Below are 20,070 nucleotides of genomic sequence, written 5' to 3'. Positions count from 1 at the left end.
TATAGTCTAATGAATCAGTCCAGGAGAGATAGGGAGGCCTAAAGAATAAAATTCTGAAAACACAAAGAAAAACAATGAAGAGAACAAGTTTGTCTAAAGAAAAAAATGTACACTAACATATGGATCCACAGAATTATAGAATTAGATCCAGAAGGAACTTTAGATCATTCAAGCCAAGTCCTTCATTTTTTCTTTAAACTTTATGTGACTTGAAAATGAACTTGAAAATCATCAACAAAATAGGGCACGTCCATAAACAAAGGTCAGAAAATGGGGATTATACATTAAAACCAAAAATTCACTACGTAAAACTTGCTGGTTTTAATCTACATTAACTTTTAAAAATATTTTTAAAAACTGTTGTTCTGAAATTAAACACCAAATAAATGACTATTCTCACACACAATGCAGAACAGTAAAAAGTTGTAGATGCAGCCACAAATCCTTATTACATACAGCTTGCTTCTCCCTTCAAGTATACAAGATGTTATCTTCAAAGTCATCCTGCTTGTCTGTTCTTATGAATTTTCTTAAATGCTTGATGACCAACTAGTTTATTTTTTTTTTAATTTGGTAATTCAGCCTGAATTTCTATTCTTCCAGTAATGCTATATGATTTTGAATCATTGGCACACATGATTGTATCTAAGGAATCAAACTTGGGGTTCACCCTAAGAGCAACCGAGAGGTACATAGTGGCTTCAATATATATGTAGCAGAAAAGTTATCATTGAGGTTTTCTAACCAGAAATGAGATAGAACAGTTCCAATACAATATTTCATTGTGAACTTAATGACATGATTACATACCCATCGATGCCTTTTCATCTGGTATGATTCCTGTCTGGGACCTCCCATAATGTACTCCAGTGGGTCTAATGATCATACTGAAGTCTTCCCACATTTTCAAATAATTTTTAGCTAGCTATCACTGCAAACTAAAGCTGTACATGCTATTAACCTTCATTCTCTCCACATGAACAACTTACTATACCTCCTCTTCTAGGATCAACACATATTCTGTCTGTTACTATTTATGCCATTCTTGCATGTAAGTTATCACTCCTGACATATTGGATTCCATCTATAATCACAATACCTATTTTCACTACCTTTAGGGTCACCACCAATTTTATATACATAGAAGCATCTTATTTTGTATCACTATGGAGCAAAGAATATCAGTGTTCAGATGAAATTTTACTTCAGATCAGGAAGAAGCTTGTGCCTTAAAGGCATTACAAGCTTTCTCAACTGGAGGGCAGTTCTCTCTCTTCCTTCTCCATTTGCAATGTTTATCCAAAATATATATACTAAATTGCAATGTAAATTCTAGATAAGAGGAATTCTTTGAACAAAGGACAGTTCGCTCAGGCTGCATACTTTCTTTAGCCCCACTAACTCTCAAGAAAAATCTAAAAGGGGAAATATGCAAGATATAGATCAATTACAACTGAATCCAAAGAACAACAAAAAAAAGTATTTAATAAGGTAAGGCTCTTATGAATTAACACAATCTTTAACTTATACAACCAGTACTGTTCCCTTCAGAAAACAATAAATGTCCTCTAGCTGGTACTGAGATTTCTGCCAAGAATTTACCAGTCAACCCTTCCCCTATGGACCAGCTCCCAACAAGTAGCAGACACTGATTCTTCTCATCCATGTGAGGAGGAAGAGAGGAAGTATGTTGCCTTTTACCTGGAGGACACCAGATCAGGGACCCCCAAGGTACAGAGATTCTGTAAAGAAAACTCTCTACCTTTTTTCAAATCTTCAAAAAACTCCAGGCACTGATTCAGCCTAACTAAAGGATAAAAAGAGAACCAAGGGAAAAACTAAGGTGGGAGGTCAGCCACAAGTAAATGTTAAATATTTTTTAGCATGAAGTAACATAAGCTAAAAGGAAGAAGATTAAACCCCAGAATCTACTTGGGACAGGGACCAAAGCTATTGTTTAGTTGTTTCAATCATGTGTGACCCTTTTGTGGATTTTCTTGACAAAGATACTGGAGTGGTTTGCCATTTCCTTTTCCAGCTCATTTATAGATGAGAAAACTGAGGGATGTGGACTTAAGTGACTGGATCAGGGTCACACCAGCTAGTAACAGATCTGAATTGCTTTATCCTCTTGTCACCTAGCCATCCAGGGGCCAAGGCTGGTGAGACCTAAATCTCCCAGTATTGGGAGAGAATGAGGTAGCTTTGCTGCAAAGTGATAGAGATTGTGCTCACTAGAAAATGGAGAGGAGACACAAAATGACTGGTGGGGGAATAAGAAAAAGCACTGAAAATTTCAAGTAGAAGAAAAACACAGTAAAAATCCAGAGCATAGATAAAAATGAAAAGGATCTTAAAATTTAAAGGAAGGCTAAGTACTAAACTAACCCCATGAAAAGGAACTTAAAACTTAAAGGAAGGTTAAGTACTAACCCTTCAGAGATTACAAAACTTTAATAATGAATTACAAGGTAAATGAAAGAAAACCAATGCCTTGTGAAGAATAGAATCTTATGAAATCCAAAGACAAAAAATAAGAAATTCTCAAATGCTTTAAAAAGAAATTAAATCCTTGAAACTAGGAATAAATATAAATTAAAAACCAGGATCAATCAAATCTTGACCATTAATGCTAACTATAAGAGAACTGCACTTTTTTTAGGAAGACAATATTCCAAAAAGCAAAAGACAAATGCTTACAACCAAGAATAATTTACCCATGAAAGTAGTATAATTCTACAGAGGGAAAAACTGATATCTAAATGATCAGAGGACTTCCAAGTATTCTAATGAAAAAACTAGAACTGATGAAAATCTCTGAAATGCAAATGGAAGAGTTAACAGTAAAGTACATTGGGCCAAGGTGATGAGAAAGTGATCTATATAACAAGAAAGTGTTTATAACCTGGTAGGACAAAAGAAACAAGTGTCTCCTCAAAACCTGAATGTCTTTAATGGTCCCAAGGGAATTGAATAAGACAAAGGACTGTTTGGTGAACTTAAGGGAAGAGATAGAAAAACCAGTATACTAGGAAAGAGAAGATTGCTTTCAGACTTAAATCAAAAAGAAACACAAAAACCTGAATAAAATTTTAGAAAAATTAGATATGACAAAATGTTAACAATTACTGAAGAGGATCACAAAGAAATATATTTTTCTCTTTTCATTTTCACAAAAACTCTGAGAGGTTCCTATTTCACAGATTAAGAAACTGAGGCACTTTGGTTAAGTAGCTTGCCCAGGATCACACATCTAATGTTTCATGCTAAATCTGAACTCAGATCTTCCTAACTCCAGGCTCAGTGTTCTATTCACTGAGTCACCTGGCTGTCCCCATAAGGCAACACAAACATTTTTTAAGAGGCAAGTCCTTAAGATACAAATAGTGGGAAAAAGAAGGGTTGATTTAATTTCCTATCAGTCCTACCAATACCAAAATTAGATGCACAGAATTGTCACAAGAAGAAGAAAACCGAAAGGGAAGAATGAAAAAGAAAACAAAAAAGCAGGGAAAAAAAAAGAGAATGCAATAGCAGAAACAATGGTAAAGGGGCAGGGAGGGGGCAAAGTAAATTATTTATTTTAACCATTATTTTTAAAAGACAGCCAGATTACATCATCCTGGAAAGCCCAGAAGCCAATGACTAAAAGATCGATCTTTCACAGATTTTTTTTTTTTCAAAAAAGTAAGTTTCAAGTTATTGCTAAAGGATCGGTATCTACTAAATTCTATACCTTTACAACCTATGATATTCATATCATACCAGCACCAGTAATCTATCCTTAAGAAAAAAATATGTTCTTCATAATCTATTAAGGCATAAAAAAACTGACATATTTAAGAGAAACTTCAATGAAAAAATAGCTAAAAGAAATGCCCAAGTACATAAAACATTAAATTTAGATATTTAAAAATTTCACATATCCATAACAATGTTATGCATGTATAACTCAGTTGTTATTAGTAATTTATATCACAAGATAAAGAAAAGGATTATGTAGATATGATAGATTTTAATAGCATGTGCTAAGAAAAAGAATCACTGGAAATCTATAAAAGAAAGAGTAGAATTTCATCTGTTTTAGACTCAAAAGACACAGCTTAACAACTTATTTTGTGATATGGAATGATTATTAAATCTCTCTGGGTTTATATTTACTCACAATATATAAGTATTATCATTGATACAATGACAAAAACTTTTAAAATTAGGATTAAGAATTTACAAAGTGCTTTCTTTCCTTATAACAATCCTGGAAGTTTGTTGGTGCAGCTAAAAATCTTCCCCACTTTACAAATAAAGAATCTGGGGCTCAGAGACTTTGAGACTTGTTCATTTTACACAGCTAATAAGCATTAAAGATAGGAATCTGACACTTCTTCAACTATATCAAGCTTCTTCCCTATTATTATCATTATTGATTTTTTTCATGCATCTATTTTTGCAAAGGGCAGCTAAGTGGGTGCAATGGTAGAATGCTGGGCCTGGAATCAAGAAAACTCATCTTCCTGAATTCAAATCTGGCCTCAGACACTTTCTAGCTAAGTGTGGTCATTAGGCAGTCATTTAATCTTGTGTGCCTTATTTCTTCATCTGTAAAATGGATGTGAGAGAGAAATGGCAAATCATTCCAATATCTTTGCCAAGAAAATCCCAAATGGAATCACAGTCATTTTTTCCAAAATAATTTTAGTATTTATCATCTATGACTTTTAAACTTTTCAAATATCTTCTTTTCTGAGAAGATCCAAGAGCAGAATATTTATATTGATGATTTCATATTTACATTAAGGAATTCACATGTCTGTTTTAAATTCTCTTGTGTGGTACCATATAGCATCAAAAAAGCAGATTAGCTGATGTACATTTCTAAAACCTCAACACTAACATCTTCTATAATGAGCAAGTAAATCTTGTTATTTTTACTTAAAACATTCTAGGATTTTTTTTTTCTCGTGAAATTTGTCTTCATACCTAAAATACTTTTTTTCTATTTTGAAAAATGGTCTACAGACCTGTATATAAAGATCTCATTCCACAGTCTCTCCTTTTCTGATATGATTATTTCTTTTAAGCTCCTTCTTGATTCCTGGAGGAATTTAAATGACTTATATTACTACCTCTTTCTAGTTTAGAGATAACTATTTAAAATAATAATAAAACTCTGAATGCCCACACAAGTAATAAACAGCATTTCATATCCTTCCTCCTTTAAGAATCAGAACACCCTGTATACTCCTTCCTCAAATTACACGGATTTCCTTTAAGATTAGGGAGCATATTGTAACAGCAGCATATAATTTTCCTACACAATAATTCTTTTCCAGTTGAAAGGTATCCTATAATATTATCAGCATCAATAGGAACAGACACCCAATTTTCAAATAGACAAAGCTTTTTGGGGGGAAGATTTATCCTTAGTAAACAGCAATTTTCAAATATGTAACAGCTGAAAAAAGATCAAAATAACATAACTAAATAGCTAAGATCTCTAAAATATTAAATTATTAGTAGAACATAACAAAAGTAATAGAAGTTAATTTTTATAAAAAAGTTATTTATCCCATTATTAATGGTAAAAAAAGGACAAAATTGCAAAATAATGTTTAACTTACCAGATGAAAAGATCCTAACTTTTTATTTAGCAAATTATGATATAGAAGTCACGTTGGTTAGTTCTGAAGCATCTTTAAAATTGATTTTGCATTTAAAATTTATTTTTCACATACAACATTTTAATCTAAAATTTGTTGTTTGAATCCTCCACTCATTTGAATTTATAAACCTTTATAATTTGTATTTATCTGTTCACATATCTTCTTTCCTCTATCAGACTATAATGTTCTAGAAGAAAGTGACTGTGTCCTATTTGCCTTTATTTTCCAACATGGAGCACAGGAATATAGTAGGTCCTTAGTATGTTTGTAAAAAGAAAATTATTAGTACTTGTATTCAAAAGAAAGAGTGTAAAACATAGCTTAAATACAGAGAACATTTGCAAAACTTGGAACATACAAACAATATTTACTAATTCACCATGTGTTGTAAACTCTGTAGTCTCAGTTGTTTTGAATATTTCACTAGAACTAATTATGCAAGAGGTGTTAAAAGAGAAGTTTTCTGTACTTGACTAACTGCAAATAAATAATAAATGTGTCTTTTTATGAAAGTTGGACACTGAATGATACTAGTTAGTCGCATGTTGCATTTTTAACACTATCCAACTGTGTTGTGACTTAATGCTGAAAACATAGGCAGACAACAGGATTATTCAAAATGTCAAGTGTAAATGTGAACATCAAACATTAGTTTACACAATAATTACCAAAAAATTATTAATAAGTAGGATCCAGGTACTAATTTGGTTTCCCTCAAAATTTTATTTTTGCTGACTCAAGGATAATTTCTTATTTGAGCATTTATCTGGGGAGGAAAAAAACAACCCAGGTCTGTGGTAGCCAAAAAAATCCAATGAGATATTAAGCTACATTCAGCACGGAGAGACAACAAATCACCCAAAGTGAGTGAGGAGACAAGAGTATCAATGAACTCCATCTCCAGGCTGGGAAGAATTGCCAAATATGACTCCTGATCCACTACAGAATATCTGAAAAGGAATGGAAAAGGTGAGACTTCCACAGTGCTGAGGAAGGACAAATTATATTTTAGATTTTCAAAGACAAAAACAAGAAGATTCTAGGCCAATGAGCTTGACTTCAACTCTGGGAAAAGTTCCAGAATGGCCATTAAAGAGACATCTGCCAAACACCCAAAAAAGGAAGTACTGATCATGAAGGGTCAGCAGAACCCTAAGAAAAGTCCACATCCCAATGACCTCACTGCCTTTTTTCATACTTACTCCAGTAGATGAAGGGAAAGTTGTAGCTATAGCTCACCTAGGTTTCAGATTACTCCAAAGCTTTTGATAAAGCATCCCACATTCCTCTTGTGGAAAACTTGGAAAAGATGGGGGTTAAATGATAAGCTGGATACAGAATGGTTAGGGCCAGACTCAAAGAGTTGTTATCAGTGTGACAGGAAAGCCCCAGTGGAATACACGCAGGGATCTAGGCTTGACCCCATGCTAGTTAACATTTTTATTAATAATTTGTGCAAAGGCATGGAGGATGTGGTCATACAATCTGAAAATAACACAAACTGGAAGGAACAGATGACATGCTGGATGACAGGATTCACAAAGATCTTGACAGGTTAGAGCACTGGGCTGAATCTAACAAGATGAAATTCAATAGGGCTAAATGGAAAGCTTTATGCTGTGAATACAAAGTCGATTTCACGACTGTACAGTGGGGGAGCCGGGAAGAGTGAGCAGTTCTGAAAAAAGGTCTAGAGGTCCGAGTGGCCTGCAAACTTAGTATGACTCCGAGTATTAGGAGGCAGCCGAAAGAGCTGCGTGATCTCAGACTCTATGAAAAAGGACTCAGCCTCAGGACGTACTCTCCAGTCCCCAGGCCTGGTCTGGGCTATTACATTTGGCTCTGGACATTCTGATAGAAGGAGGATGCTGAAAAGCTAAAGAAGGTTCAAAAGACCCACCTTCTACAGGAAGCTTTCCCTTACCCCCAAAATTCTAGTGCTTTCTCAAAGGCTATAAACAGGCATTTTTTTTTTTTGATGAAGAAATCAAAGATTTATAAAGGTATATATATACACACACACACATATATATATTCATTTGAAAAAATGTTTTTCAATATTATTTATTAGAGAAATGCAAATTAAAACAACTTTGAGATATCATCTCGCCCCATTCAGATGTGGGATAAACCAATAGAAGGGGAAAATGACATGTTGGATTACAGGAAAATTGGGACACTAATACACCATTGGTAGAACTGTGAACCAATCCAACCATTTTTGAGAGGAATTATACCCAGAGAATTATAAAATTGTGTATATACCCTTTGACCCAGGAATACCACTATGAGGAAAAAGAAGCTATCTTTTCTAAAATATTTATAATACCTCTCTTTGTGATGGCAAAGAACTGGAAATTGAGGGGACACCCATCAATTGGGAAGTAGCTAAACAAGTTGTGGTTTATGATTATGATGGGATTATATTATATTATAAGAAAGTATAATGAGATTGATTTTAGAAAAATATTAAAAAGACTTCCACAAAAGAATGAAGAATAAAATGAGCAGAACCAAGAGAATGCTGCATATAGTAACAGTAATATTGTTCAAAGAATAACTGAATGACTAAGCTACTCTGAGTATTTTAAATATTCAAATCAACTACAAAGAACCTATGAAGGAAGATGCTATCTACTACCAGATAAAAAAGGGATAAATACAAGGATACATAGTATAGTTTTACATGTGTGTGTGTGAGAGAGAGAGAGAGAGAGAGAGGGAGGGAGACAGAGACAGAGATAGAGAAATGGCAGTCTTCTCTCAGTGTGGGGTGGAAAAGGAGCAAGGAAAGAAAACATTTCAGAACTTAAAATGTAACAAAAACCTAAAATTAAATTTTCAAAAATTCCACTACTTTCCCTCTTTTAATTATTCCAGCTCTCCTATATCCATCTGCTTTGTATATATTTGCTTACCCATTGTCTCTCCATTAGACTATGACTTCCTGGAGGGCAGGGCCTGCCTTTGGCCTCTTTCTGTATCATAGTGCTTAACAGTAACAGGCACTTACTAGGTACATAATAAATGTTTAATGACTTGAACCAGACTGAGAAAAGCCTCAGAAGGAATATGAGATCTGTCTTAAGGTACTTAGGATTGTCTCACAGAGGAGAATTTAGACTTTTTCCACTTGGTCTCACATTGAAGAACCAGGAGAAATAAGAAGTTACAAAGAGGTAATTTAAGTCAGATGGCAGGAAGCACCTCTGACAATTGTAACTGTCCTCAAGAGGCAGTAGGTTCCCTGTGCCGGAGGTCTTCAAGCAAAGCCTGGGCCCTTCAGAAAGCCCAGGTGTGCACTGGCTACACTATCCAAGATCCAAATTAAAAACTATGTGATTGAGACTTTGCACAGAGCCACATTCAAGCTCTCTAGCTACTAAACGACTCCTGTCTCCAAGAAGCTCCCCAAGTTCAATGCTGTTGAGCTGGAGGACATGACAGCTGAGAAGCGCCTCGCTCCTGATGGCAGGGTCCTTTCCACAACTGGTGGATGGGCTCTTCACTCACGGAGATGGCTTCTGTGACAGCTGCCCTTTTCAAGTCCAAATAAAATTTTATTTTCCTTTAAAAAAAAAAGGGGAGGAGGCTCTTTTCTGCTTTCCTTACTGCCAGGTGTCATTTCCTATTATTTCCACCAGCTCACATCTCCTCCTGATTCGCTATTTCTAATCTGCTTTGGGCTAAGGAACCAAATAATCAAGTGTAAGTGGTTGAAGAACCATCCCCAAGAATAGATTTCATGCACAGCTTTTTATAACATCAATACTGGCTGCTCTGGAGCCTTTTTGGACAACTTATTGATTTTTAGCTATGTCCTAGATTACTGAGGTTACTCGGCAAGTGACCTGTAAATAATTAGCTCATTTTAAAACACTTCATCACTGCTATCATTCAACAAGCATTTATTAAGTATCTACTGTAAACTACTGCTCTATAAATTGTATATAATAAGAAAGACTAACCAGTAAAAACATCCTGATCCAGCTATTGAGCGAGAAGAAATGTAATGGCTGGTATAATACAGCTTCCTTAGACTAGAGATGTACAAAGGAACTCTAACCCCAAGACTCTTCTCTCTATCTGGCTGAAGGGTAGTAGCTGCAAGGTCAGCCAGACTTGAAAAAGAACAATTTGAGAAAACGACGAGCCTTCTCTCTTGGCAAAGAGAGATGCTCAAGAGGTAAGTTTCAGCTTCAGGAGAGATGATGCCATTGATGCTGGTGATATCTTTATTTATCCCCGGATAGAGATGAGCTCATGTGACACAACTGTGCCACTGCCATAGGAAAGAACTAGATTGGTAAGCACAGGGTGGCTGGACTGAACAACTCTCCACTTCTTCCAACTCTATATTTGTGAACAGAAATTTCAAGGATTCTTAGACAAAGTCCCAGATCAAAGGAATAATCACACAATCCTAGATTGTTAGAACTGAAAAGAGCTTTCAATATCCTGGAGCTAAAGCATTTCCTTTTGCATGAGGAAAGGAAGCCCAGGGATAACCCCTCTCCCCCACAAAAAAAGCTGGAAGTCATTGAGGTCACATCACATTTTTTCTTTAATTCTTTAGGTCTTTCAACTATTCTACCAATAAAAAGGATTATTTTGAATTCAAGTTGTTTGACTTTTGTTGAACGTTACTTACCAGTATATCATTTTATCCCATTTAACTTGGAAACTGTTTTAAACATGACATTACCAACTTTGTAACTAAAGTCAATGATAAAATAAAATTAAATATATAGAAATTCACTTATATATAGAATTAAAATTGAAATTTAATTAGAAAAAATATTATCAAGTGCTTGCTACATAAGCCAGTACCTGCTAGTTGTTAGAAATACCCTTAAAACCTACCAGAAGTGCTTATGATAGTAACATAAATATAACAGAAGGGAGAACCTGATAGGATGACAGAAATTAGGACAAACTACTATTGGAAAATTTGAGGAGGAAGAGCAGATTTGTTCTTGTTGCTGTACAAATGTGGGAAAAGTGTCATGGAATAAGAGGTGATATTTGAGCTTTCATAAAAACCATTTCAATAATAGGAAATGAAAAGGAAGTAGGGAGTAAGCCCATTCCAGACTCGAGGGATGGCTCACAAATGTACAAAGGAAAGAAATGGTATGTAGAGTTTGACTGACAACTCAGAAAAATCTGGCTAGAGCTTAAGAATATAAAAGGTAAAGACAAAATGTGTTTGACAGAGTGTTAGCACAGTGGAGAGAGAAAGCCTTGGAGTCAGCAAGACTTCCATCTTCGTTCAAATCTCACCTCAGATATGTGAAGGATGATCCAAGGCAAGTCAAATTAACTTCTCACTTTCTCAGGCATAAGAGTATCCATCTAGATTAGTAGTTAAGAGTTTTCCAACTGAAACTGGAATCACAAATCTGGGCAAAAAGAAAGGCTGAAAAGTAGATTAGAGAAGATATAAGAAGGCTAAAGAGTGTTTAATGCCAAGGATAAAAGAAATGGTAAGGGGGATAAACTGATCATAAAAAGATCATAAGGGAGCTTTTGCTAGCACTTATTGCCAACCCAAGTGCCCATATGCAGCTCTGGTTCTCAGTTCCACGGCAATGAATAAATAGCACTGGAGTCAGTCTCAAGAGAGCAGGGTCTTGCTCACAATTCCAAAACAAAGACAGCACTAGTGCTGCAGGGGATCAGGGCCCTTTCTTGGTAAAGAATATAGCACAGATCAGGAGAGCAGTGACTACAGCTCTTCCAGTGACCATCACACAACTGTGGAAGCACCAAAACCTTGTAGAGACCCCTCTAAGTAGCTCTGAAAATAGCAGCATGGAAAAGCCTGAGGCTTAGGACAGTGCTTCACTTCAAGATGACCAAAGCCTAACTTTAATATAAAGTTCAAAGTCAAAAAATAAGCTGGGAAAATGATTAAACAACAACAACAAAATTTACTATAAAAAGCCACTAAGATAACATGGAATACCAAGACTAAACTTAGAATTCTGAACAATATGAAAATAACTACAAAACAAAGCCTCAAAAAATGTTAATTAAAACCAAGCCCAACAAGAATTCCTGGAAAAACAAACTAAAAAAAGAGATGAGTGGTACAGGGAAAATAGGAGAAAAGAAATGAGAGTGATATAGGAAAACTATGAATAGCTTGATAAAAGAAGCACAAAAAATACTGAAGTGATACTTCAAAAAACATAACTAAGCTAATGGTATAAAGAAGTGCAAAAATCTGCTGAAGAAAACTCCTTAAAAACTATAATTGGCCAAATGGAAAAAGAGGTAGAAAAATTCACTGAAGGAAATCATTTCTTAAAAATGAAGACTGGGCAAGTAGAAGCTACTAAGTCCAAGAGGCATCAAGAAATAATAAAACAAAGTCAATAGAATGACAAAATAGAAGAAAATGAAAAATGTCTTCTTATAAACAATTGACTTGGAAAGCAGATCAATGAGAGATAATTTTAAAATTATTGGACTATCTGAAAGCCATGATCAAAAAAATAGTCTAGACATCATATTTCAAGAAATTATCAAGAAAAACTACCTTGGTATTTTAGATCCCGTGAATAAAATAGAAACTGAAGAAATTAACAGAACACATTCTGAAACAAGATTCCAAAATGAAAACTCCCAGGAATATTATAGTCATATTCCAGAATTCTCTAATCAAAGAAAAAATACTTCAAGTAGCCAGAAAGAAACAAATCAAATTCTGTGGAGCCAAACTAAGGATCACACAAGATTTAATAACTTCCAGGTCAAATGAGTAGAAAAGCTTAGAATATATTCTGGAAGGCAAGATTACAATCAAGAATAACCTACCCAGCAAATCTTAGTATCTTTCCAGTGAGTAAAAAAGACATTTAATAAAATAAGAGAGCTTCCCACAATTTCTGATGAAAAGACCAAAGCTGAATAGAAAATTTGACATTCAAACACACAACTCATGGGAAATATAAAAAGGTAAACATGAAAGAATAATCATAAGGCTCTCAACAAAGTTAAACTGTTTATGTGCCTGTATAGAAAGATGTTTCTTGTAACTCCTACAAACTTTATCATTGTTAGGATAGTTAAATGGACTTTACATAGACAGAGGGCATGGATATGAGTCAATTATGTTGAAATGATCTCCAAAAAAGATGAAGAAGTGAGAAATAGGGATGCACTGGGAAAAGGAGAAGTAAAATCTGGGAAATTGTCTCAAAAAAAAAAAAAAAAAAAGAGGCAGGAAAATAAGAGCTTTTACATTGGAGGAGAAAAGGGGCTGGGAGGGAATAAATGATCCAAAGATAGAAAGAAGCAGTTTTCAGAAGAAATCAGTTTTCTATAGACATAAAAAAATGCTCTAAATCACTATTGATGAAAGATGGGCAAATTACTTTCAAAAATAACAAATGATAGAAAGGATGTGGGAAAGTAAGTACACCAGTGAATAGCTGATAGAATTTTGAACCAGTCCAACCATTTTAAAGAACAATTTAAACAATTTAAAATCATAGCAATATAAAACTGGATACTCTTTGATTCAAAAATACCATAACCAGATGGGTATCTCAAAGAGATCAAAACAAAAGGAAAAAGACACATGTGAAAAAAAATATGTATAGAAGCTCTTGTAGTAGAGGCAAAACATTAGAAACTGAGGGGATACTCATCAATTGGCAAATCACTCCAATACACTCCAAAGAAACATGTTTCTTTGCCGAGAAAAGCCCAAATGGGGTCATGAAGAATCGGACATAAATATATAACAATTTATTTTTCTGAATTTAAAACAATTCTTCTGAGAAGAGAGTCCACAGATTTCACTAGGCAGCCAAAGGGATCTTATACAAGGTCAAAAACCTCTACTCTGGCTCTACAAAGTAAAATTCACTTGAAATTCTGTGAATATAAATGTGAAAAAAGCAGTCCTTCTCCTCAAAGAACAGTTTACAATCTAATGAGAGAACACACATACAACAGGAGAAGCACACCGTCTGGGGGAAGAGGGAATGGTAGAAAAGTCAGAAAGGCCCTGAGCTGTGCAACCAGGTGAGCAATGAAAAGATCAAGGTTGCATCAAAAGAAGCCATGACTTGGGCCTCACACCTGTAAATGGGACAACATAATTCCTGACACTGAACAGCAGATGCTAGATTTCTAAAAGTTCATTAGCATAAGAAAAACTTTATGGTCTGATTAAGAATCCAAAACTGTACAATTTGAAAACATGACAAGTTGAATACTTATTTCTTTGAAATTTCTCTGTAAATTTATGGGAAAAAATATTAATTTCAGGAGTTCTTGGTAAATCTTAGTGAAAAGGCCATGGTCAGATTTTGGAACAGTTTTCTAGCTATGAAAGAGCTATCTGCTCCAAAATTAAGAAAGTGGTTGATGAAATAGAAATGATGGTAACTTTGATGAGAAGTGACCTCTCAATCTCAGAATTCATGAGAATAGAGAAGAAAAGCAGACACTGAGGCATGTATCCAAGAACTCTATAAATGGTCCTGTTCTCTCTGTGTTCTTGATTATGGATGAATTTGGGCTCAATCAGCATAAGTCTGGGACCTAGAATAATGCAGAATCTCTGAAAGGGGATTCATCATCTTTCCAAAGAGTTTGGGCTAACTATTCAAACAGGAAAAACCAAAGGGATATAAAGAATGTCTATTGCCTACATTATAATATGCAACAGATGGATAAACAAGAGAGCTAGCTTACTAGTCCATACATTTTGCAGAAAAGCATTAAATGGACAATGATTCAGGCCCAGAACTGAAAAGGAGGGTAAGCTGATTGCTCTTTGGGAAACTGCAAAAACATTTTCATAACTCCTTATTTCTCCCTGAAACAAAAGTGATGCTGTATAGGCATATATCATGAAATACTGATTCTGATCAACTTCAAGTCGAAGAGATGGTTATATGATAGCTATGAAGAACAACATAGGATCAACAAAGAATTATAACAAAGAGACATAATAAGAAAGATGTAACACTGCCAAACGAGGCAACCTGGTAGTAAAACCAAGGGATAACTTGAGCCATGTGCTCCATTCCCATTAATCAACAGAAACTGACAACTCGAACAAGGAGAATGGGAGAAAATAAGCACAAACCTAGATGAACCTGAAAATGGTAGTGCTCCCAATTGAAAAATAAAGACTTAAGAGGAACAGATTTTCAGAGAAAAATATTGAGCTCAGCTTCTGACAGAATCACATATTTACAAGTGGAAAACACAAAAAGTCTGGTCTAAAACATATCAAAAAGGAATTATGAATCATGAACACATGCCCACACAACACATGCCACACATATACACAAACTACTGGGAAAAGGGTCACCCAGTCTCTGGCTGAAAACCACAACTAGGGAGGAAATGGCTCCATCCCTCCCGAGGCAGCTCTTTCCCATTCTGGACACTTACCCATATAGGAAATGTTTCCTGACACTGGGTTTAAGTTTACTTGTGGACATCTGCTCCTCCTAGTTCCGTCCTCTGAGGACAAAGAAAATATGCTCCCTTTCCCTATGGCAGCTATTCAGACACTAGAAGCAAGTGCCATATTCCAGGTCTCTTATTTTCTCAGCTAGTCTGCATGTTGTTGTTCAGTCATTGTTCAGTCCAGCTCTCTGTGACCCCAGGCCTGGTGCTCAACCCATTGCACCACCCAGCTGCCCCTGCTTCTCCATCTGCACTAGCTCAACAATATTCTTCCTAAGTGGTGATAGCCAAACTGAAAACAATACTCCACAGAGGTCTGACCGTGGCAGAGTTCAGCAGTCATTCTCTTGTTCTTTCACTTCAGTTGCTGACATTTCACATTCCCAACTCATACCTGAGTCTTTAGTGCACTAAGACACAGCCAGATTTTTTGTCAGTCAAATGTTCTCTCCCAGTGACTCTCCAGTCTTCCTTATGACACTGTAGATGGAAGACTTTACATTTATCCCCCCTAAAGTTCACTTTCTTAAATTCAGGCCAATGCTCTTGGCACAGGCATCAGCAATCTACTGCCCAAGGCCCAAATCCAATCACGTGAACTAAGGATGTTTTAAAAAAAAAAATTAATACAATAAAACTTAACTGTTCTGAAAGACAAATTTCCTTTTTAAAGCATCTCAGGCCATATGGCAGCCATTTTGGTCCTCCAGCCTGACACCTGTTCTAGTCTGTTGATCTCTATGGATACTGACCCTGTTTTCTAGGTCGTCAGCTCTCTCTGGGGTGACAGTTTTAAATCATTTGTAAATTTTGATAATTATGTCATCAGTGCCTTTAAGCAAATAACATGAAAATGTTTAACAGTACAGGGCCAAAAACAGATCAAATCTCGTTGTACTTGATTGAAGCCCCATTTCCAAAATGACAATGAATCACAAATGACTAATCTTTGATTCATGCCATTAAACCATTCACCATCTATCTAATTGCATTACAATTCACAGTCTTAGGGATAGTTATGTGGAGAAGTGGATAGAGCCCTGGGCCTGGAAAACTCATCTTTCTGAGTGTGAATTTGGCCTTAGACTAGTTGTGTGATCCTGGGCAAGTCACTTCACTCTCTTTTCCTCCGTTTCCTCAATTATAAAATAAGTTGGAGAAGAACATGGCAGACTATTCCAGTATATTTGCCAAGAGAACTCCAAATGGGGTCACAAAGAGTAGAACACGACTAAACAACCACCACCGGCAGCACAAAATAATTTAGAGAAAATATTCTCTAAATCTAGTTTAGAAGCCCATCAAAAATAGTAAATAAGGGTCTTCTGGCATAACAGATTCTCAATGAAGTCACCATGGTTCTTGGCCATCAGTGCTTCTTACTTAGATGTTCACTAATCATCTATATTCTAGAATTTTTCTAGGAATCAAAGATTGTTGGCCTCTGAAAATGCCATTCTCTTCCCCACTTTGAAAATCAAAACAAATGTCCCTCTGCTGGCCTGCTAGATCTCGTGTTCTTCAAAATCTCTGAAAGTTTTCCTGATGGTGGTGTCAAAATACCATTTGCCAGTTCTTTCACACACTTGACTATGAAGTTCATCTGAACCAGAGAACTTAAATTCATCCTGGAGATCTAAATGTTCTCTTTCTGCCTTCTTATGTGAATTATCAACTCCCTCTTAGCCATTACTGTTCTGTTCTTTCCAGGCCAAAAATCATTCTCTTTCCTAAGAAAGGGAAGTACAGTCAAAATAGAGCAACTGTCTCCTCTGTGCTAACAGTCATCATCTCATGCAGTCCAATCTTGGCTTTGATCCCCTCCTCTCTCCCACAATATACTTGGTCCCCAGCTCCCACCAAAGAAACACTCATTCCTCCATTATTCCTTGCTTTCTCTACCTCATTTGGAGCTTTATCCCTTGAGACATTGTTTCGAAGGGATGATGCTATTTGGGGAAGTCATCTTTTTTTTGCCTTATATACAGATTTGTAGAACTCTCTCTCTCTGTGTCTTAAATCTAAGTTAGATCATAAAGTTCATCATACATCCATATGTCTTTTCAGATGACTCCCCCATTTTTCTTCCTTATCAGAAATGTTTCTTTTTCTACCTTCAGGACTTCAATCCTAAGAATTTCCCATTCCTCCTCAGTTCCAAGGATCCTGTCTTTTCCATTTAAACTCAACATTAGGAAAACCTTCCTGACAATAGTTGTTCAAAAGAAGAATGGGCTACTTTGACAAATTGTCATCTCTACCTCACTGGAGCATCTACACACAACACTTGCCTTACTTTTTGGAGATGCTAGGGCAGAGATTCTTGTTCAGGTAAAAGCTGCACTAGTTAGTTAGCTTCTTAGATCTCTTCCAGCTCTAGAACGAGGTGAACTCCAGTCCTTTTATAGAATCCCATTAGTTTATATTTTATTCTTTACCAATCCCAAATTAGTTTTCTTCTTTCTCCCTGATTTCCCTGATATATATAACCAGGATCTGAACAATAACCACACATACCTAATTAAAGCTGATGGGAAATGACCAAAACAAACATTTATTTTCAAGTATATCTAATATTTTTATTTCAATAACGTCTCTTTGTAGTGGAATTTTCAGACACACACACAAAAAAAAATCACTTGCATAGTATTGATTCAGTCATTCAAAAGACATTCATTAAGCATATATTATATGCAATAGAATATATTAAATGCCTAGAGAATTATAAAAATAAACAGAGTAGATTTGATTTTAAAGAGACAATATGAAAGAAATTCACTGACATCCTCCTATATATAATATGTAATAATGGATAGCATTGGATAAACATTAAAAAGAACAATTCTTTATCTTCGGTTGTTTGCAAAACATTTTGATTACAGTGATAAAGGAATGAGAGATTTCATCATGCCATTTAAAAAATTAACAGATTCTGCAAAAAAAAAGTGATTTATAAGTAGCCTAATGAAAAGTAGTTCCACTTATTGGCAACTCTTCCCATCTCCAAAAGTTACAGAAACTTTAAATGGAATCATATTATCATTCTAATTACATTATTTATCCCACTCAGCATTTACTATGTACTATTAGTGAGTCAAAATTTTTCTGACAGAATTCAAAATCAGGTTAAAAAACACTTACCATTAAAACAAGCTTTTGGTATTTTTGTTTCAGGTCTTTCATGCTTGCTGATGGGTCTGCACCCAGAACACTGTACCAGTCCTTTCGAGGGAAGGGTTCAAAAGCCATGGTACACTGCACAAGGCCTTTTCTTAATGTACTGTATTAAAAATATTGAAAATACTTCATTACACTTTACATTAATCTAATGGAAAAGGGAGGAAGCAATTAGATTTAAAAGTCTGAAAATGTTTACATAGCTCATATTTATAGAATTTTATGGTTTAGGAAGTACTTTATATTATCATCTTGATCTTCACAAAATCAGTCAATAAGCATTTATTAAGAATCTGTGTGTTAAGCACTAGATGGGGGATAAAAATACAATAATAAGCAATCTATTAATAAGGAATCTACACTATAATGGAGAAAACAAGGATGATATATATGTGTATGTATGTATATACACACACAACCAACACATACTAAGTATACAGCATAGATGTATATAATATATATGCACACATAAATCAATTTGTTATATATCATGACAGACATACACATATATGTATAAATATATATAAAATTTACATATGTATACCTATATATGCCCAGCTAAAATGCTATCTCCTTAATCAGCTCCGACCCCTCCAATGCCTCCAAAAAAAAAATTACCTCTCTTGCCTTTGAGCTCTCATATCCTACTACATTTGCACTGGATTTATGAACATATTTTTTATCTATGTTCCCTTCTCTTCATGCCCAAACACTGTGATGCAAACTCCCAGCACCTCAATCCTGGACTACTGAAATATCTTCCTGGTTGCTCTTCTTGCCTCCAGTGTCTTCCCACTCCAGTCTGTCCTCTACTCAGCTGCCAAAGTGATCTTCTGAATAAAAACTTAAAACCTTCAGAATAAAATTTGACCATGTCCTCATACTCCTTTACTCAATAAATCCCAGTGGTTCTCTATTGCCTCCTGAATCAAATACAATAGTCTCTGAACTTTTATACACTTTTGCAACTAGTCTCTTTTTGCCTTTCCAGTCTTCTTATACTTTACTCCCTTCTGAGTACTCCACAATCTAAGGGCACTCATTGGTCTCCCCTCTCCTGCTGCCTCACTCAGGTAAATAAATATGAGATAGTGTGGGAAGGAAGAAGGGCCCTAGCAGTTAGAAGGGAGGGACCAAGAGTAGTTTCATATGGAAAGTGATGCTTGGTTGTACCCTGGAATAAGGGATTCTATGCCCGAAGTTGGGATGGAGGGATATAAGACAAAATCACTGAGTGCAAAGTTGTGGAAAAAAGGAATGGAATGTCATGGGTGAGGAACAGAGAGAAAACTAGTCTGGTTGGATCACAAAGTGTGGGAAGGAGAATAAAATTCAATAAGTCTGGAATGCCAGCCGAGTGTCAGGTTCTTAAAGGTTTTAAAAGTTAAACAGATAAGTATATGTCAAATCTGCTGGGTAGGCTTTTCTAAGTAGCATACTAAGTCTATTCAAATCTAAGAGTGTTATTGTCTGTATTTTATAGAAAAGGAAACATTTTCCCTTCTGTTGTATCTGCTTTACCTTACATAAATTACAATTATTGTACATGTTTGGTGATTAAATCTTAATTCAACTCTTTCAAAGAATTGTATTTACAAGATTAAATGTAAAATAGAAAGTATAACTCAAACTTCTTAATTGCCTAAGAGAAAATGAAGAAAATATGACTAATAAAACATGTAAATTCATGTTCTTAGAACTGTGATAACTGCTTAACAAACATTATCTCATTTTTGATCCTCACAACCATCCTGGGAGGTGGGTGCTATTTCCCTTTACAGCAAGAGAAACTGAA

General features: G+C 35.3%; 1 protein-coding gene across 3 annotated transcripts in view; it reads right to left on the bottom strand.

Moving 5' to 3' along the window:
- DNAJC24 (DnaJ heat shock protein family (Hsp40) member C24) overlaps positions 1 to 20,070 on the bottom strand; it is a 70,164-nt gene that overhangs the window by 48,388 nt on the left and 1,706 nt on the right. For all 3 annotated transcript variants that reach the window (XR_004230237.1, XM_003773662.4, XM_031942504.1), the window contains exon 2: positions 18,240 to 18,378. Coding sequence is in view for 2 of the 3 variants with exons in the window: in XM_003773662.4 (XP_003773710.1) it covers positions 18,240 to 18,347 (108 nt within the window). In the remaining variant the exon portion in view is untranslated. The remainder of the gene's footprint in view (positions 1 to 18,239; positions 18,379 to 20,070) is intronic.

Source organism: Sarcophilus harrisii, chromosome 6 (genome assembly GCF_902635505.1).
Source record: "Sarcophilus harrisii chromosome 6, mSarHar1.11, whole genome shotgun sequence".
NCBI classification, from domain to species: Eukaryota; Metazoa; Chordata; class Mammalia; order Dasyuromorphia; family Dasyuridae; genus Sarcophilus; species Sarcophilus harrisii.
Note: the sequence above shows the minus strand (reverse complement) of the source record. Positions and strands in the feature narration are given on the sequence as shown.